This window comes from Lodderomyces beijingensis, assembly GCF_963989305.1.
Source record: "Lodderomyces beijingensis strain CBS 14171 genome assembly, chromosome: 1".
Classification (NCBI taxonomy): domain Eukaryota; kingdom Fungi; phylum Ascomycota; class Pichiomycetes; order Serinales; family Debaryomycetaceae; genus Lodderomyces; species Lodderomyces beijingensis.
The window spans coordinates 586,670-606,715 of record NC_089970.1 but is presented as its reverse complement, the minus strand read 5'-3'; the positions used below and the strand labels follow the sequence as shown (position 1 = coordinate 606,715).

At 43.2% G+C, this 20,046-nt stretch overlaps 7 protein-coding genes across 7 annotated transcripts; 1 reads left to right on the top strand and 6 right to left on the bottom strand. All coding sequences in view use genetic code 12, as the record gives it.

Annotated features, from left to right (window-relative positions):
* Window positions 1-588: 588 nt before the first annotated feature.
* On the top strand, window positions 589-1,854 carry LODBEIA_P02490 (uncharacterized protein; the record flags this gene model as incomplete). Its single annotated transcript, XM_066972494.1, has 1 exon — window positions 589-1,854. One exon carries the CDS (start codon window positions 589-591, stop codon window positions 1,852-1,854), a length of 1,266 nt encoding a protein of 421 aa, XP_066827187.1.
* A 315-nt stretch (window positions 1,855-2,169) lies between these two features.
* LODBEIA_P02480 (uncharacterized protein) lies at window positions 2,170-5,145 on the bottom strand (the record flags this gene model as incomplete). Its single annotated transcript, XM_066972483.1, has 1 exon — window positions 2,170-5,145. The coding sequence occupies one exon, from the start codon at window positions 5,143-5,145 to the stop codon at window positions 2,170-2,172; it is 2,976 nt and encodes a 991-aa protein (XP_066827186.1).
* Window positions 5,146-5,758: 613 nt separating this feature from the next.
* On the bottom strand, window positions 5,759-6,877 carry LODBEIA_P02470 (uncharacterized protein; the record flags this gene model as incomplete). The annotated part of the gene is made up of 1 exon (XM_066972472.1): window positions 5,759-6,877. The coding sequence occupies one exon, from the start codon at window positions 6,875-6,877 to the stop codon at window positions 5,759-5,761; it is 1,119 nt and encodes a 372-aa protein (XP_066827185.1).
* Window positions 6,878-8,864: 1,987 nt separating this feature from the next.
* LODBEIA_P02460 (uncharacterized protein) lies at window positions 8,865-10,454 on the bottom strand (the record flags this gene model as incomplete). The annotated part of the gene is made up of 1 exon (XM_066972461.1): window positions 8,865-10,454. One exon carries the CDS (start codon window positions 10,452-10,454, stop codon window positions 8,865-8,867), a length of 1,590 nt encoding a protein of 529 aa, XP_066827184.1.
* Window positions 10,455-11,554: 1,100 nt separating this feature from the next.
* On the bottom strand, window positions 11,555-12,850 carry LODBEIA_P02450 (uncharacterized protein; the record flags this gene model as incomplete). Its single annotated transcript, XM_066972450.1, has 1 exon — window positions 11,555-12,850. The coding sequence occupies one exon, from the start codon at window positions 12,848-12,850 to the stop codon at window positions 11,555-11,557; it is 1,296 nt and encodes a 431-aa protein (XP_066827183.1).
* A 680-nt stretch (window positions 12,851-13,530) lies between these two features.
* Window positions 13,531-15,491, bottom strand: LODBEIA_P02440 (uncharacterized protein; the record flags this gene model as incomplete). Its single annotated transcript, XM_066972439.1, has 2 exons — window positions 13,531-15,005; window positions 15,104-15,491. The coding sequence occupies 2 exons, from the start codon at window positions 15,489-15,491 to the stop codon at window positions 13,531-13,533; spliced, it is 1,863 nt and encodes a 620-aa protein (XP_066827182.1).
* Window positions 15,492-16,638: 1,147 nt separating this feature from the next.
* LODBEIA_P02430 (uncharacterized protein) lies at window positions 16,639-20,040 on the bottom strand (the record flags this gene model as incomplete). Its single annotated transcript, XM_066972428.1, has 1 exon — window positions 16,639-20,040. The coding sequence occupies one exon, from the start codon at window positions 20,038-20,040 to the stop codon at window positions 16,639-16,641; it is 3,402 nt and encodes a 1,133-aa protein (XP_066827181.1).
* Window positions 20,041-20,046: the final 6 nt, after the last annotated feature.

Genomic DNA, 20,046 nt, shown 5'->3' with positions numbered 1-20,046 from the left:
TCAAGAAAGAAAAAGCAGTAACTGTATTCCTCCCCTATTGCTTTCGTAGTCTTTGTTATCTCCCGAGGGAGGGGAGAGGAAATTTTTTCAGCGCAGATAGAACCGTCCGTTCATGAAAACGAAACCAATAATTCTACTCGCACGTCCTAACAACAAAATGGAGCTTGGCTCTTGTAAGAACGGCTAGAAACAAAAAGCGTCAAAGGGAAATGCAGAGGAAGCAGTTAAAAGACAGGTTGCCCGGTCTTGAAACCAAAGATGTTGTTTGCTTTCCATGCCCTTGAGCTGAACATGTACTATTGAACCGGGACAAGTCCGGTTCGCACATCCCATTCCATAGTCTCTAGACTCACATAACCGGGACACCTAAACCTCCCTTAACGAAATTTTTTTTTTTTCCTTTTCCCCAAACAAATGGAGATCACCAACCCCCAAGCAAAATATCAGGTACTTCACTTCAAGACAACTACTCGTCTGGTTGTATTTACATATTGAAACTAAAAACTTTCGTTGAAACTAGTATAGCGCTTCTCGACTCAACAGGTTGTGGAAAAACGGGAGAGTTGAAGAAAAATTCCCCCCAGTACGATGACGTCCTTACAGTCCTCAACCATGTTCAACAATTCTCAAAACAACCAACAACAAGGGGACCAAATACAACGCCGCCATTCGCCGCCGGACCAACACCAACAGCAGCAGCAGCAGCAGCTCCATCAAGTACAGCCTTCACTTGGCCAACCACCGGACCTCAGGGCACCACCACCACCACCACCACAACAACAACCAATTTACTATGCCCAGGCATTAGACAATAATTCACCGGCTTCAAGCACCACGTCTTCGTACTTTGATAATGTCGACTACCAAGCACAGAATAGTCGGGATGAACAACAAGTACAACATCAATTGCCTGCAACTCACCACCAACTTCACCATCAACACCAACATCAGCATCCGCATCACACTAGTCTTCAGCGTCATCACAGCCAAATTCCGATGCCTCACGATTTGATCGACAGCCAAAATGGACATCATGTAGGTGAGACCGCGTCATCAATGGGCTCAAACGCAGTGCTACAACAACAACAACAAATCCACGGACAATACGAGCCTACTCCCGGCTTGGACGAAGATGAAGATGACCACCATGCTCAGCAACTGCAGCAGGACGCTTCTATCCCTGATCCTGACCCTTCGATGGGCTATTTACCGCCGGCACCGCCTGACCCAGATTTAGTCGACGCGGCCATGGGCGAGTCAGGAGGCGGAGAACAACCATTTTACGTCAACGCGAAGCAATATCACCGAATATTGAAACGGAGAATCGCACGAGCTAAACTTGAAGAAAGCCTAAAGATTGCCAGAATCAGGAAACCGTACTTGCATGAGTCGAGACATAAACATGCAATGAGAAGACCCCGGGGACAGGGCGGCCGGTTCTTGACTGCGTCGGAAATCGCTGAGTTGGAGAAGAAGAGAATCGAAGAGGAACAAAAGGAGAAACAAACAGAACATGAAAATGAAAATGAAAATGGAAATGGAAATGAAACGAAAGCAGAAACAGAAACAGAAAATTTAAAGAATAATGTCATCACACAACCGGGCGGAGGCGGGTACGATGGGGTACTATTGCACCAAGCGCAAGTAGATGGTTCAGCGTCATCGCCAAATGTCAAAGCCGACGGCGCGATACGGCTGAACTCGACCTACTCGCCACTGCTTGCAAATATTCTGGCGTCAAATGGAAACACGTCAGCGGACAGCAGCAACGTCAACGGAGGTTTCGAAAAAGCACTAGATGACACGCGTCCTGGTCTTGGTGCTGCGTCAGCTACTGTTGAACTGGACCGGTAGATGCGAAAAAGTAAGAATACAACAAATCTAGCGCCTTTTTCTTGCCGCTTCCACTGCGTTTCATATTTCTCACGCTAATGTCATGACTAACGATGAATTTATTCTTTTCAAAACCTCCAAAAAAAAGAAAATGACAAATTGAAAAATCGTTTTACATAAGATTTACTTTAAAAATTGTATTATTACAATGTGTATTGACTTTAAAATTCTTTTTTTTTTTTTCTTTCTTGAAAAAAGAAAACAGGGAGAGGCAAAACATGTATAGTTTTTTTATTCTCATTCTTTCTTGTTTTTGAAATAGCTTTCGCTAAGTTTTTACAATCCCAACTGTGTCAATTTCTTCTGCGCCTCGCCGTTCAATTGCTGCAAAATCGACACTTCCACCTTTTTGATATTTGCAAGAATGGTCAGTTTGATAGAGGCGAAATCATTGTTTCTGATCTCGGAAAGCGGGTCGAATGGTGTGTTGGCAATGCAGACAATCTTGGAGAAATTGGATCCGAACGAGGTGAAATCGGCGTCGAGTTCATTTATTCCCCCTAAAGCTGGGCCAGTAACGAATGACGACGCAGCTCCATTGAATGCAGTCGTGCTGTTGCCCTTGGAAATACCTTCATAAGTCTCTAAATTGCTGGCGAGTTTTTCAACGGTGGGTACAACCAAATCCGGGTATGTGGATACAAAGTTGGAATTGGTCAAAACCACACTGATGCCGATATTGACAATCTTCTTGTCTTGCAAGTTTGCCAAAACGGACGAAGTGGGCAAGATGAATGACGTCCAAATCTGGCCAAACAAACCTGCTTGCACAGAGTCGATAAATTGTATGATAAAGTCACCGCCGCTTAAAGCGTCACTATTGGTAAACTTGTGTTTGCTCGAGTTGGCGCACGTCAAGGCATTAAGAAACACCACTATTCTCTTAACAAACTTGTCTGTTCTAGACTTTTGCAACCTGCTCATCATTAGTCTCGCAACGTTGCTCAAGTATGGCTGTAGCGATTGAATGGGCACCGTTAAGAGTATGCTTTGGATCAAGTCAAAGCCATGCAAGTCGTTGGTTTTGCTGGCAATAAGGTTCTGGAAAACTCCGAGTAACGGCACCAAGTGGTCGGACTTGACAAAATACGTGGGATCGTGGTCCAATATCGAGATTAGTAATCTTGTCACGCCAGGAATGTTGCCCTTGAATTGCCATATTGAAGGGGACATCAACGGTTGAATGAGACTCTTGTATGTTTCTGGCAATCCTCCGGCCTTGGGGTAGTTTTCCAACAAAAAAGCCAAGATCTGGAAAGTGTACGGCACAAACTCTTGGACGTCCTCACCCAAGATGTTTAGCAAGCCGGGCACAATGTGCTCCATGTACTCGTTGATATTTGCCGGGTTCTGCTGCACGCCAAACTTGATTAGCAAGCCAAGGGACTCAAAGACATAGTGGGAAAACTTGGGGTTTGATGGATTTTTTGCCGTGATTTTAAGGATGCGCAACAACTGATCAATAATCACCACTCGTTCGGAAAAAGAGTCCTCACAGGTGTTTAAGATCCGCATGATGCATTTGACCAAAAACTCATTCTCAGCTAGCTTTTCAGGCGATGCATCGCCATTGATCAAGATCAAATTGAACAAGTTGGTCAATAGCAGCATGACAAACGGTTCAATATCCATCTTGTTGAAAACTGGTTGGTGGTCTTGACTGAAATTGGTCATTGAAAGCAACTTTTCAATGGTGATTGCCGCATACGTGTAAACAACAACGTTGGCCTTGTCGTTGAGGTGGTTGATTAACCGCGGCATTGTTGCAATGAGCTGCTCCTTGGTGAGTTGATTCCTGAATATGTAGATGTATTTGATGGCATCGACTTGTAAAATCGGATGAACCTCCGGCGACTCCAAATCATGGGCAACATTGTCTGAAAAAAACTTGACCACGTCCACCAACACGTTTGTTGCCGTGACTCCAATGTTGGTGACATTACCCTTTGTAGCCAACGAACTAAACAAGTAAATGGCCGTGTCCTTGTTTTTCCAGTCATTATTCGAATGACTCAAAAACTGGGTGACGTATTTCATAACCGTGCTAGTCAACAATTCACTGTTTAACTCTTTCATTTCTCGGAGAAAATCTGTGGCACTTTTCCTTCGCGAGTCAAAGTCCGAACCTTCAACATCGGATCTAACGTATAGAATTGGCTCGTCTTCAAACATTTCCTCGTCTTTTTCCCTCAACATGATATTTGGTAGTATGATTTTTTCGATAATTTCATTAACTGACCGCTCGCTTTGGAACAAAGATTGGTAAGCGGTGATCTTGGCCACCGACGTGAGAAATTGCAAAGCCTTGACCACGAGTAAGTCGAATTTGGACTGTCTCGTGGCAAAATTATTGATCAAGTCCCAAACGGATGTGATGAATGTTTGTATGAGCGGCTCAAACACATCTGCGTACCTTGTCACGTACAACGACAACAATTCGATAATCGAGGTTTTAACTTTGATCAACACGCTCACCTCATCGTCTTCGTCCTTATCCAACAACAACGGGTTATCGTATACCAAAAACTTGTGAACAATTGCCATCAACTCATTCATGTGATCTTCAAAGAACTCCGGTATATCTTGACAATTGAAGTCGTAGTAAATTTGCATCAACAAGAGCAAATTATCAAAATAAATAACCAATTCGGCCTCGCTGTCCTTCAGCTTATCGATCAAGCCATCCAATTCCGTCAATAACTGCAAAAATGGCTCGACAAATTTGTCCAAGACCAATTTGATCTCCAAGAACAACTCATCTGATCTGAACAAGGGTCTCCATTTCTTGAATATAGAATGCGAAACGAGCAAGATGGCCTTATTGGAGATCCAATCCGTCGGTGAAAGTTTGCCCACGAGAATATCGATCAAATTGGGCCAGTTGTGAGGGAAATCGCATTCGGCAATCAAGGTTATTGCTTCGCCAATTTGGATTTGAAGCTGCATCGGGAACTTGATCATCACGTCGATGATTTCATTCTTAATCTGAATCACGTCCTCGAGGGGAAGCAAGTAGTTTGACCCGTCCTGGGTGATCCATTTCCGCTTGACAAGATTCTTGAAGTATAATGCTCCTGCTAGCCTCACGGGCATGGCGAGATTCGTCGAGGCAATCACATGAAGGAGATTTATCGAAAACCCCGGTTCGGTTTCAATGCTGCGCAATGACCTCTCCGCCTCTTTTGCATACTGAGGTATTAGCGACTGCTCTAGAATCTTTGGAATAGTCTCTATGGAGTTTTGACACGACATTGAATAAAAACTTATTCTAAGGGTATGAAGCAGTTGATCAAGATTTCAGAAAAAAATGGTTATCAGCAGAATGACCCTGACTATCTGGTTTTTCCTGAAAGAAGAGTAGAAATTATGATACAACTTAGTTCCCAGATTGGCTCTGCTGGCAGCAATTGAGTAGTTGTTTACCCTGTTGAAATCGATCGTTTCTTTGAAAATAAGCCAAAGGACGATTTGGCAACCCAAATGATGCCAGTAGAGAAGAAAACATATATGGAAAAAAAAAAAAGTTGACGGCTGGCGAGAGAGATTATGTGCAAAGAAGATGTGCGCTATTCCGTGGTGACCATATAGTTCGAGAATATTGAATATCTTGATAATCTTTACAGTCCTGAAGCCCTACACCCCTTCAGATTTTGCAGGTTTAAACGATGGAGCTTTTCTATCACTAGAACGCGTGTATTTCGTTGTTGTTGGTGTTGTGTAAAGTTGTTATTTTTGATTTTAAAAAGAAGGCTCTATTACGAGTATGAATATCTCTCCTATAAGAAAGGTGCATTGCATTTTTTTTTTTTAAGCAATGGCTCTCCTACCTTGCAATCCGAAGCTCTAACATGACATCTCTAAACGTTTACTTGGTAGTTGGCAAAGTTTGGGCTTCTTTCTGTTGCTTTTGTTTGGCAACGGCGTAAACCAAACCAGCAATGAACCCAACAAAGATTGACGAAACCGACCAAATGTTGACAGCAGCTTCGAAAAACACCAACCCGCTCAAGGCAATTGGCAACTTGTTCAAAGCACCAACCATGGAATAAGTGGTTGAGGAAGTGACTCTCACACACCAAGCACTGCAATAGGAGATGGCCACGGTGGAGGCACCACTCAAAATCATGGCAACAATAACGGCGGTTCTATTGTCACTGGGGAAGTTTTTCTCCAAATTGGCAGGAGACCAGTCTTCAAATGCAAAGGTCAAAACCAATAAGATTGGGATTGACAACAAGTTGTTGTAGTAAACGGTATCGAAATCTTTGAAATTGGTCAACTTGATTCTTTTTCTCATAATCAAGACAAATGCCGCCGAGGAAAAGCAATTGGTCAACATCCAAAAGTATCCCAAGTACATGGCCCATTGGTCATCGTGCGTCTTGACTTCTGCGTTATCACCCCAGTAGGCAATAACCGACGAAAAGACCATCAACAAGAATGACGATAATGCCATGGTGGTGACTTTCCCGCCAAACCACAAGACTTCCCCATAAGCAATCAAGATGATGGTCAAGTTCTTAAAGATGGTGTAGACGGGGATCGACAAGAACTTCAACGCTTTTGTTGAAGTGTAAATCATACCAACCAACAAAACAACAATTGGTAACCATTTCTTAGCTTCTTCTTTATTGAAGGGTCTATAAGTGATGATGTTCAAGCTTTTCAAAGTAGCAATAGTGGCCACACAAACAATCGACTGAATCGATAAAAGGAGAAAATTGAGATTATAATTTAACCCGGAAACAACAAACTTGTTGGTAACTGTCATCAAGATGGACGATAAACAGTATGCAATGATTGAAATTGGGCCAGAGTTGACAATTGAGCTGGCCCAATGGTGAGCATTTGGCGAGTTTGATTTTTCCATGATGCTATATGATGAAGAAGATGAATATGGTAGGCTTTTATCCTTGTTATTAAAGTATTTTCGTTTAATCAAATATGCTGCTTGTCCAATGAGATAGAACAGAAGTATTCCCATACACTAGCAAAAAAAAAAAAAAAATTAAGGACGACCAAAGTTGTTGATTAAATCCTCAAAACACCAAAGAACTTCTGTGACAAAGTGGTTTTCTCTAGAAGACACTGGTAATATACCCTCTTTGAAAGCAAGAAAGTTACTTTGAAAAAAGAAAAAAGGAAAAGAAAAGAGTGTGTGGTGAAACTGAACTTCAAAATAGATGAAAAACAAGAAGTTGATGAGAGCCAAAAGGTTTTTTTTTTTTTTCCTGTGCGTAGACGCTCTTGAAAAAGATCCGAATATTGTGCCTATATATATGTATAGGTAAATGTAGATGTAGATGTGACCTTGGAGGACGATATTTGAATGGATTGGGCACTAACCGTCAATTTACAGAGTACTAGAGTAGTATATATGCCCGTCTGGTAAAAGTTTTAACCTATTGTCCTCCTGCTGAAGTCTGGTTGTTGTTGTTGTTGTTGTGCTGTTACTTATTATTTATACAGTAGTTTCAACAATCTGCTGAACAATCTCAATCTCTCGATACGTTGAATTTTTTTTGTTTTTTTTTTTACCGCTTCATTTTTGGCCCAATTTGGCTTTGGAGATCAATTCCAATGCCAGCACGTATCTCCCGAGAAAAGGATCGTCTACCACTAAGTGAGTCAATTTTTTGATCTACAACCACACTTAGACGCTCTTCTTCTTCTTCTGCCTCTCCTCAGCAACGTGTTTGTTGTTGATTGTCCTGTCTATCTATAGAGCAATGTAAACACGAACGCGTTGTAACTTATGTAAGTTTGGATGGGAACGTTGCTACCTCCGAGTGTGTATGTGTGGAGCTTGCGTGCTACCAATTTTCCTCGCTGTGCAGTACCGCCTAAAAAGAGTATGTGGTGTAAATCGTGCACTTTGGTGTACAAGTGTTCTCATCAACAAACACTGACATCGAGAGGTCAATTGCAAGCAAAATTCGTTGCTTCAAACGCTGAGCCGTCGCTTGGGCCTAGGTCTAGGTCTGGATTGAGTAACCCAAACTACAAGCTGTCGAAACCCGCCCTTCATGCACTCCAAATTCAACCCAAGGGCTTCAAATGCAAGATTTATTGAACGCAACTGAGAGGCAACTTCCTATCTCTCTCAACCGTCTCACTCTCTCGCTCTCTCTGTACGAGAACAATCAAGAACTTCCATTAGGAACCAACAAAAAGGAAAGTTGGGCTGCAACGTTGCGAAACAAAGACAAAAAGCTGCTCTTCCAAAAAAGCAAGCGGGCTTAACTTGTGCTGGATCACCTACCTCGTCGATACCAAGCCCCAGCTGTCGTTGGGCCAGCTAAAATATGCAACTTTTCCAACACTAGATTCCTCCTTGTATCTCAGATCCATCTTTATGTTCAGCAACAATTAGCATCTCAGTAGTCAAAGAGAACGAAAAAAAAAATAAAAACACAAGATTTCAAGTTTAAGGGGAACGTCACCGGCAACACCCTCAAGAAAGATTCCTAAAATTTAATTCACCATGGATTTGCTTAGCGAGGTAAGTATGTTCTGTGTTCTTCTTAAGCTTCCACTGGTCTCAAATGTAATACACCTTATTCTCTTGCTTGAATGGAATAAAAGGCCAGCATCAGAGCTGGACACATTAGCCGGAAAATCACTGCTTTCTCTTTTTTTTTTTTTTTTTTTTCTGTTTTTTGTAGTTTTTGCCGTTGGCGGCATCGCGCTATTTCCGAGACATGTTTTCCCAATACTAAGCTGTCTGAGCTTTTTCAAAGAGATTCAGAAACTGGAAGATCTCAACTTAAATCTCCTAATAGTCTTTTTTTTATTTATATGTATATGTTTGTATTATGAATCTTTGTTTTTATACCGTAGTTAATGGTTGTCACATCAAAGAAACGCTTGCTGCGTTCAAGACACGACACGAATTGAAAAAATTGTCTTTGAAGATATATATATATGTAGGTATAGGTTGCGTTATAGAGACGCAAATCACTGGCTTTTCTTCAATGATCGCCTCCGTTATATATGCTGATATCAACCTCGGCTTTGACATCAACAAACTCACTCTGGTCAATACAAGCGTCAACACTGAATCCATTCAAGGAGCCCGATTTCTGCATTTCTTCTAGTCTTTGATTCTGAGCTCTGATTTTCTCCAACTCTTGAATATAGTTATCTTCAATGCCCGTGATATAATTGCCGGTAAACACCCCGATTTCAAAGTCCTTGATCGTGGCAGTCTTGCAGCATTCAACAAGATCTTCCAAGTCTTGGTAAATCACCTTGTCGGCGCCTATGACTTTTGAAATTTCCTCATCTGTTCTGTTGAATCCCACCAAGGCCTTGGTATCGGCCAAGTCGATACCGTATATATGGTTGAATCTGATTGGCGGAGAGCACGAAGCGAAAAACACCTTTTTAGCGCCAGCTTCTCTAGCCATCTGCACAATTTCCTTTGACGTTGTGCCCCTCACGATTGAGTCATCCACAAGCAACACATTTCTTCCTTCAAACTCGGAGCCCATAGCGTTCAATTTTCTGCGCACCGAGGACCTCCTCTCTTGCTGGTTGGGCATGATGAAAGTTCTTCCAATGTACCTATTCTTGACAAACCCTTCTCTGTAAGGGACACCCAACGACACCGAGCATTGGAACGCACTAGTTCTTGCGGTATCTGGAACTGGGATAACGACATCAATGTCATTCTTATCCATGATTCTCTGAATCTTCTCGGCCAACTTGATCCCCATTTCAATCCTCGATCTATACACCGACTTGCCATCCAAGACCGAGTCGGGTCTAGCAAAATAGACGTATTCAAAAATATCCGGAGCAAAGATCTTGGGTTCGACAACTTGTTTAAATTCAGGAACGCCGCTTTTTTTGATAATCACCGCTTCACCAGGGTTCAAATCGCGAAATTTGCTAAAGCCATGAGCTTGCAAAACAACGCTTTCCGAAGCCAACATGTAATCCTTTTCTCCATTCTCGGTTTCTCGAGAACCAATCAATAGCGGTCTGATCCCGTTGGGGTCTCTGAATCCAATGATACCATAACCGGCCAACATGGCGACACAGGCGTACGCACCCCTAATTCTCTCCATGGTCTTGGTCAAGGCAGTAAACAAGTCTCCGTTGTTGACCCTACTCTTGTTAAACTTGTCCAACTCGGCAGCGAAAACATTCAATAACAACTCCGAGTCTGAATCCGTGTTGATGTGACGATGGACAACCTCATCCAAATAGGCCCTTAATTCGATCGAGTTGACCAAATTCCCATTGTGACTCATAGTAATACCATAGGGACTGTTGACGTAAAAAGGCTGGGCTTCTGAACCTGCACTCGATCCCGCGGTGGGGTAACGCAAGTGACAAATGCCCATGTTGCCCACTAAATTCTGCATTCTCTGTTGAGTGAAAACATCGCGAGCCATACCGTTACCCTTGCACTGGTACAACCGACCTTTGTTCCCACAAGTGACAATACCGGCGGCATCTTGTCCACGGTGCTGCAAAAACATAGCCCCTTCAAATAGCTCCGGCGCAACATTGATGTGTTGGTTTGCCAACACTATTCCCAATATCCCACACATTCTCTGACGACGAAAAGGAGAGACGTAAATAAATAAGCGATCCGTTGAAGAATTCCTGAGGAATCTTGAGAAAAAGGGGAGCAGAAAAGAAGTAAGAGAGAGGGGGATGGAATCTTCCTAGTCGATGCGATGAAATTAAAACACTCATCTGTGGTAACGTTACTCTGCGTATGAGAGGGAGAGAAAAAAAAATTTAGCAGAGTGAAAAATTCAGAGTTACAGTAATGCAGAAAAAAATTACAGAGCAAGATGGCCACACCACGAGATGGATGGCCAATTTGGCGCCCAATCTCATGCGCCGTCGTTTGTTCTTCCTTTGATCGCTCGAGGTCAAAGGAATAGCAGCACGCAAGATGCAACCAGCGGTTGTTCCGCTTTTTTTTTCGTTTTTTTTTCTTCTCTACGAAGGCAAATTTTGCGGCGTATTCGGTTATGTGGTATTCACTGAGACTGCGAGATCGAATCCCAGTCCCCAGATTCGATCTCTATGGATCTCTCTACATACCTGTGTCCAACCATCATCTCTCTCCACCCCCCACAACCTCTGAGCTACATCTACATGAATACATTCACAACAATCCTCAACTTTTATTAAAGAAAATGTGCTCTATGGAATCAGAACTGACATTTTCAACTCTAATTAATTCTGCCTTCTCTTCACCCACAATCGTTGATCCAAAAAAAAAAAGCCAAAAAAAAAGCCAAAAAAAAAACCATTCAAAAAAAAAAAAAAGTCCAAAAAGAAAAAAAAAATTTTGGAATTTGCATTCATCTTTGGTGAAGATATCAGTGATGACATTGTCAATCATTGACACCTTTTCACACGCCATGGTGTTCAAGCTTTTTTTGTTTCACCCAATTCGTTTCATTTCAAAAAAAAAAAAGCATGTAAAAAAAAAACACCCTCTTTATTCCTCTTCTCCTCCTCGTGAAATACGTTACTGTTATATTTTTATTTTATTTTTTAAATTTTCTGATGTTTGTTTAAAAGTTGATCGATCTTAATACTCCTACAGGGAAAGATCAAAAAAGACTCTCCCAATCGTGACACGTTAATGAATTCTGTTTTTTTTTTTCTTCTTTCATTTTTCTCCTCAAGTTTAGTGCTTCACAGACTGCTGGTGTCCATTTTTGGTCAACTCTTCCGCTCTGAATGGTTTAGGGACAGCATCATTGTTTTCAGCAACGTATAATGACTTGTCGATACTTCCCGGGATGGGCTTGATTTCAGTTCCCAACTCCTGCTCAATCTTGTATAATGAATATCTATCGTTCCAACTCATCAAGTTGATGGCCAAACCCAAATGTCCAAATCTTCCAGAACGACCGATTCTGTGCAAGTAGGTCTCGGCCGTCTTGGGGAAATCAAAATTAATGACAACATTGACCGCTTGGATATCGATACCTCTGGTCAACAAATCGGAACAGACTAGATTTCGAACTTTTCCCTGTCTAAACTCGTGAAACACCTTGTTTCTCGCCTGCTGCGGCATTCTCGCATGCGAATAGTAACACGAATAGCCCAACTCGGTGATCTTCTTGGCCAACAACTCAACTCGATTTGTTGAATTGCAGAAAATGATCGACTGGTTGATTTGCAATTTGGAAAATAACGTGTTTAAACAATGCAACTTCTGCTTCTCCTCAACAAACGCATAAAACTGCGATATACCTTTCAAAGTTAACTCATCCATAAGATTAATCTCATAGGGCTTGTTCAAATGATTATCCATAAAATACTTGACTGCAATGGGGAATGTAGCGCTAAACAACAACGCTTGTCTATCCTTGGGGAAAAACTCTAAAATCTGCTCTATTATACCTTTGAACTCTCGGGATAACATCTTATCAGCCTCGTCCATCACGAAAATGGGGCATTCTGACAAGTCGGCGATTTTTCTAGATGCCAAGTCCAAGACTCTACCGGGCGTTCCAACCACAATGTGCACGGGGTCGTTTAATCTGAGAATGTCGTCTCTCAACGAGCCACCACCAGTGGAAACCATACACTGGACCCCTAAATGTTTGCCTAGAGTTCTAACCACCTGCGACGTTTGCAAGGCCAACTCTCTTGTGGGTACTAGTATTAATGCTTGGATTTTGTTCAACTTGGGCTTGACCAATTGTAAACATGGAATGATGAAAGATGCTGTTTTACCTGTACCGTTTTTGGCTCTCGCGAGTATATCTCTGCCCGCCAAAGCCATGGGTATCGATTCTTCTTGAATAGGCGAGGGCTTTTCAAATCCAGCTTCAAAAATCCCCATCAATAACTCTCTTTTCAAGTTAAAGTCTTCAAATGACTTACCTTTGGTGTTTAAGACATCGTCTGTTTGTGGTCTGGTGTCCTTCTCGGGGACATTCAAATTCTTTTTCCAATCGTTATTCTCAGACATACTACTCTTGTTCTTTTTGTGGAAAATTGGTTAATTTATACACAATCGCCTGGTGTTTTTTTTTTTTCTGATTAGCTTGTTGTCACCAGCTAAATTAGACAGAAAAGTACTTGACTTTGTTGTTCTGAGTGTTGAATCTTTAATAAAAACTTCTCCTATAAAAGTAAAAGAAAATGGAGCCGTGTTGCTGCTGAACTTTTGGAAACCAGTAATTTGATAACAATGCTTGGTTAACGTTGTGACCAATTTGAAGATAGATTAATTGGATTGATGGATTGATGGGAAATGTCGCGAGCTGAAAGTTGAATGTGTGTGTTACTGAAAACTGTTGTGGTGTAATATTTAATGGTAAAGATGGTGGTGGTGTTGAAGGAAGGAGCAAAAACTTTTCCTTCTATTCGTTGTAACTTGTCAGTCTTCGTTCACCCCCAACTCAAACAAAAAAACATCAAGGAGTTGGATTCATCATTTCTGCTGCGATTTACACGACCCAATCAGGGAGTCTTATTTCCTCTAACGTGGTCATAACCAACCACACACACCACTAAGTCAGGTCGAGTCAACAGTAGACTTTACTAGAGGATACCCAAAGAGGAGAGAAGAGGCATGTAAAGAAGTTGAAACTACTGCCATCTCTGTCGACAAGTTTCTAAAATTTTTTTTGGTTCAAATTTGGAACTTTAGCAGAAGAAATGGTATACTCTATAGTAGAACGGCTTCGAATGCAAGGCCTCCCTTTCGTCAGCAAGCTCTTGTTTCAAGTCTTCGAGGCTGATCTCGCGTCTCCCGGAGTCCAAATCAATGTCTTCGAGCTTGACCCAGAGTCGGTTCCACGTTCTGTAGTAGGTCTTGTGAGCTGCCCATATCGCAAGCAACAACGGCAACGATAAGCAATCTTGCCAAAAGGTCTCGACACTGGCACCAGTGCTGCCTATAGGGTATAGACTGACCCAGATCTCCGTTGCGATGATAAAGATTAGCACGGCCAACCCGGCAAACGAGCCCACCACGCCAAAGGGGGACCTAAAGATGATTTCGTCTTTGGACCGTCCTTGAGCGTCCAAAGCCCACCGCCATCGGAGATGCGTCACGTTGATCATGGACCAGATGAAAAACGACGCTAACGAACACACGGCAAAGAACCACGTGAACACGGCTTCTTCGTTCTTGTTGACGACAAGAAAACCCAATAGGCCAATCAACGAGGTGATCACAATCGCCACAAGCGGGCGTCCTTTCCTGTCGATGTAGCCAAAGATCTTGGGGATCATCCCCTGGGCTGCCAACGCGGCCAATGTACGAGAAGCACCAAAAACAGACGAATTGCCCACCGAAATCACGGCAGCAATGATCACTGCATTCATAATGTGGGGCAATACCTTGATTCCTCCCGCGTTTATCGCGATCACAAAGGGAGACGCGGCTATCCCGCTGCCATCCAACAAGTTTGGATTAGTGTATGGGACAAGACATCCAATGACAATCGAGGTCAAGAAGTAAAAGATGGTAAGTCTCCAAAAAGTCTGCTTCACTGCTTTTGGCAATGCCTTTCTAGGGTTCTTGGTCTCGGCAGCGGCCAATGCGCAGAGCTCTAATCCGCCCATGGAAAATGCAGCCGAGATGAAAACAGAACAAACGCCTTTGAAGCCATGGTTGAATGCTCCGGGGTCGTGCCAGTATTTCCCGCCAATGTAGCCCTGATCGCCAACGCCACAAGTGATGCAAATCCCAACAATGAGAAAGCCAACTACTGCGACGACTTTGATGATTGTCAAGACAAACTCAACGTCACCATAGCCCTTGACCCCAAAAAAGTTGATCGATGACACAACGACCCACACAATCGCTACCCAAACAGCTGAGTTTATCGACGTGTTCCAATACTGAATAGTCATAGCTGCGGCGATTAGCTCCGACGGGTATGAAATGGCCCAGCTAAGATAGTACATGATGGCCAACGTGAAACCCCACGAAGGGTCAATAAACCGGGAAAAGAATGTGTTGAAGGACCCATTGATTGGAAACTGGACCGACAACTCTCCCAAGGCGTTTATCACGGTTAACAATGCACAGCACACGATAAAGTATCCAATCACCATAGAAGCAGGGCCCCCATATGCCAATGCATTTCCCGAGCCTACAAATAAACCGGTACCTAATTTTTTTTGCATTCATTGTTAGTACGTGTTCCATCTTCGCAGCCACCAGGACCCTATTACTTCTTCTGTTATTGAAAAAAAGAAAAAAACGTACCTATCAGGCCACCCAATGAAATTGCTATCAAATGGTACGTCTTCAAGTCTCTGACTAAACGACTTTGGCTAGTCGCTATGACGGATTTTTCCAACTGAGTCATTCCCTCAGTGTCGATCCCCAAATCCTCCAAATCCATGGGCTTGAACGAGTCGACGATGCGCTTGTAAATCGGTTTGCCAATTTTGGCATGGTAAGTGGAATCGGAAACTGGCTCTATGGTGCTGCTGCCGCTGCTTCTACTGTCACTCAGATATGGGCTGCCAGAGAAACTCCCGTCTATAAGCCCTGCATTGTTTGTAGGAGAAATAGAATCAACTTCTTCAATTGCCGGACCACGGTAGTTGATTGACTTCATATCCATGACATTTTCCTTTTCTGAACTCATCCTGCTCCTAATGAATTCTAGAATGTTTTTGGTGGTGGGCAAGTTTGGCGGTGGTCAAACTTCGCCTCCTAAAGTGATCAAATAAAGCGCTGCTCCAAGAATATCTATTGGACTTCTTCCCTTCTTTTTTGTTCCTCTTTGCCCTTGGGAATACCGCTCTTGCCAGCTTGAAAACTCGATTGAAATCAACTGTATATTGCAGGGGGGGTCCATGAGAACTATACACAACCAACCGAAGATGAGATTCCTTTCCCTTTTTCTTTTTCTTTTTTTTTTTTTAATCAGCTTGTACCTATACATAGAAATCTCATCAACAACGCTGTCATGTACAATCACGCAAATAGTCTTGGAAAATTTCCCATATCCAATATGCGCAATCAATTAATTATTTCAATAAAGTGGCATTTCGCCCCATCCGTGAAAGGAAAACAACAGAGAGGAAGTAAAAAAGAAAAACTGTGGATCTTTGCAATAACGCCGCTTGAGAAACACCCGTTTCTAGTGAGATATGCACGGCACGAATTTCATAGACGTTGGGGATAGGCACCTGCAAAAGAACCATAACCGTATTCAAAAGTATCTTCAATCCTGAGGACTGGTTTCATTTGACCCCTAGCCAAACTTCAGGTCCACTTCCCCCTCTCAAGAAAAAAAAAAAAGAAAACACAAGAAAAGAGGAGAAACAATTTTTCCGTGCTTGTTTCTACTACGATTCCGCTCGTAATTCTATCTGGTCTCTGATTTTTCAAACGGGGACAGACATATCGTCTCGAATAACTCTGAAAAATCAGCCCTTGCAAGTGAGTTTCGAGCCAAGCAATAACCACGCTTTTCAAAGTCGACTAGAAACTGGCCTGGCTTGGCCTTCTCCGCTTAAATCTCTTGGAAATCGCGCCCTGGAATGTCTCAAACTAGCAACTCCACCACGTATCTGTTCTGCAAAGTACATACATAATTTGACGCCAATTTGCAACCAAAAAATTATCATGAAAGAAATAGTTCGAGATTTTTTTTTTCTGTTTTGCTGCAAAATAAGTCTGGGAGTTAAAGAAAAAAAAGATGACAACTTTGTCTTTTGACTTTTGACTTATCCTAGAATAGGACACATCATATTTTTTTACAGTGCTAGCTAAACACAATAAGTACCTTAGTCATTTCCCGTAGGTGATCCCGACATGATGGGTTTGGGCGATGCGCTTGCCTCAGTTAGTCCAACGGGACTACCTTGGTTTGATGGTCCCATATCCTGCTGTTCAGGCGACGAAGCAGCACCGTTTGCATTGGGCTTTTGAGGTAATAACCCGGCAATCATTTGGTTATACAAGGGACAAGTCTTGTTAGTTCTAATATGGCCAAAAGAGCCACACGATTTGCACCTACGCGTAGTGCTCTTGCCCTTCCCGATCCCTTTGCCACCAATCACGTAGGTCCCGTCTGGCATCATCACAGTGTTGGCATCAATAATGGTGGCACCGGCAGCTGCCGCAGCATGGATCGCATCGTTGGGGACCTTTTTGGCTTTGCTTTGCTTGGCTCGCTTTTCCAAATTGGCAAGTTTTTCTTCAAGAGCCTTACGGCGCAACTTGTTCAATTCCTTGTCGTTTGTGGGCAAGATTTCGTCGACATCGGCACTGCGCAACAATTCGTCCTCCAAGATTTTCTTGCGCTTCACATAGGCCCGGATCAAGCGAGGGTCGTTGATCACTTCGATTTTTCTTTGCAAGATGCCGTTGGCGTCACGTACGCGTCGGGTGATCTTCAAGACTTTGTCTTCGCTTTTAGCTTGGTCTTTTTGTTCTTGTTTCATCTTGTTGATAAGGTATTCCTCGTGCTTGGCCGGTGTATAGTCGTTGTAAATCTGCTGCAAATCATACTCGGGCCCGTGATCAACGAGCGAGGTTCGCTGCGAGTACCATATTCTCTTGATTTCCAGCTCGTAAAGTTTTTGATTGTGAGCTGCTGCATTACTCTTGGGGACCACCTCGGGTGCTTGTTGGAAAAATGGTTTGAAAGGAGTTCTTTGAGAAGCGCGGAGCATGGACAACCCTAAACCGATACCCGTTGGGTCCCCTTCTCCATTCAATTGAAGCATGGCTTTTGTTTGGTTAGCAACGACAAAATTCCGCGACAAATTCCAAGGCGCCATTTCTTCTTCATATTCAAGTTCGGCGGCATCAACCTCCTTGCTTGGTTTTTTCGTATTTTTTTCCTTCTTTGCTTCGTCGTCATCGCGTGCCAGAGGTTCCTCGGCATCTTTCCTCTCGGAGTCTTTTCTCCTTTTAGCAGCTTCTTTTGAATCATCACCAAACAAAACGGCGGTATCTTCCAACACTTGTTGACCGCACTGCATTGTATCCATTAGAGCCGAGTCCTCAGGAGTGATCATGGCGCGGATCTCCTCTTCAGTAGGGATGTTGTCTTCCATTCCGCGCACTTTCCAAAAACCCTGGTCATCACCTTGTCTTTGGTACTCCATAAACTCCTTGAGCCTTTGCCTGCTCTGCATGTCGCTTTGTTCCGGGAAATGCTTCGATACGTCCTTCACAACAATACGCGGAGCACCTTTAGCGTTCATGACTCGGTACACAATCATCTTGAGACGGTTTTTCGAAATGTTGGTGACTTTTCTAGAGTGGGGAGCTGGGATCTCAACTGGAAACACATTGCCCACAGTGAAATTAAAATTTATACTCCGAAGATAAAACTTTTGATGGGCGCCTGCACCTTGAGAACTAACGAGCAAAAAATCGGTGTTTCTCGTGTCGTGCTTGAAAATCGGCGCACGCACCATGTTGTTGTACAATGTCGGCACAAGATCACCGGGACCAACCTCGCCAAAGTTCCAAAACGGCGATCGGTCCTCGACTCCCAAGACGTGCGTCTCCCCAATCGGGGCCTTGGGGCGCGACAGGTCGTCGGACTTCTCCTTGCGGTAGTAATTGATCAATTTGGAGCCCATTCCAAAGTTTGAAAGAATAGAAGGATACTGCTCGCAATACTCAAGTGCCACGATGTTTGCCGTGTCGGCTGTAGTGAGGTCTGTTGTTTTGGCAAACACCTCGTGCAAAGACTTGCCCTTATCCTTCTTCTTTTTCCTTAGCTTCAACCTTGTAAAGCTCATCAAAGTGCCCGATCTGACATTGAATACTGGACGATGGAACGACCTGGCATCTGCCTTGGTTAATCTAACCTTGTAAAATGGAGTTTGGAGTCTCAATGCCGGAACAGAGTGCTCAATGTTCAAGTTGCTCAACTGCGATCTTTGCTTGGTGTTGTAATTCTTCCGCAACAACTCATACTCGTCATCGTTGGAGATGTTGAACCTTTGCTCCACTGACATTCGCGACAAGTTCTTTGCATTTACCTTGTTCTCATTCATCGGAAGGAATAACAAATTGGGATCGTTCATATCAAGTTTAAACTTTTCAACAATGTTGTTGAGTTTGCCGTCAAAGATGTCCTCGTCAGACACATCGTCCAGTACATAGTTAAACTCTGGAGCTTTTATTGGCTGTTTAGGTAGGCTTGCACTCTCGTCCCCGGCATTGATAATCTCATCGTCATTCCAGTCCGTAGTGGACAAGATGAGATCCTTGGAAAAATCTTTGAATTTATCGTCGTTGTGCCAGTCTCTTTCGAGAAAATTCAGTTTTTTAATAAACGAATCGATGGAAGACCTTTTCGCTTTCAAATTTTTGATAAACTCCAAATCGGCCGAGCTGATTGTGGATACATTCCGTTCATTTTCAGATGAAGTCGTCGTCGCCGTCGTCGTCGAGGGTACAGCTTGCTTGAATGCTCTTCTTCTATCAGAATCAAGCTCTAGCTTCTGCTTTAGTGGAACTAGCACTTTGCGGACCCGGTTTGAAGATATGAGAGGTTTGGTGTACCGGTAGTATTTGGGTGCTGGAGCGAAAAACTTGAAAAAATCAACGGGCTTTTCAGGTGTACAGTCAGGAAAACAGCGGGAAATTAGCCTCTTTGTTCGTCGCTTTTCCAATTTTTCAATAAATGCCAACACCTTTGCCCGTTTCTCTTCTCGGAGCTTGTTTTGTTCAAAAATCCGCGTCTTTGTTTCCTCGCTGGATTCGAATATATTTTGAAAATCATCAAACTCGTTGTGCTCGTCGTCTTCAATCGGGTTTGCCGACTTCAAGTTACCGAGCTGGTCATCGTCTACCTCAGTGGTAGTAGCGTCATCAAACATTCTATCAAACTCATCGTCGGCCATCTCCTGCGCTCTCTGCTCTTCCTTCCCAAAATCGAAGTTTGATAGGTCGGCTGGATTTACATCGTCTCGTAGTAGCTGATCAAACTCGTCATCCTCGAGCTGGTGATCCAGTAGGGGCTCTTCCTCATCGGGTAACTCGTCATCTGCAAGCTCATCTATATCCTCGTAGTCTATGGCATCATCTGCGTGTAGTGTCTTTTTTTCTGAAAAGATGGAGTCGATTATTTGATCGTCTGGGATTTCAGTCCCACTCACATACTGGTTGATTGCGGCATCGTTGCCTCCATCGGTGATAAACTGGTCTGTGCGATGACCCATTATCAA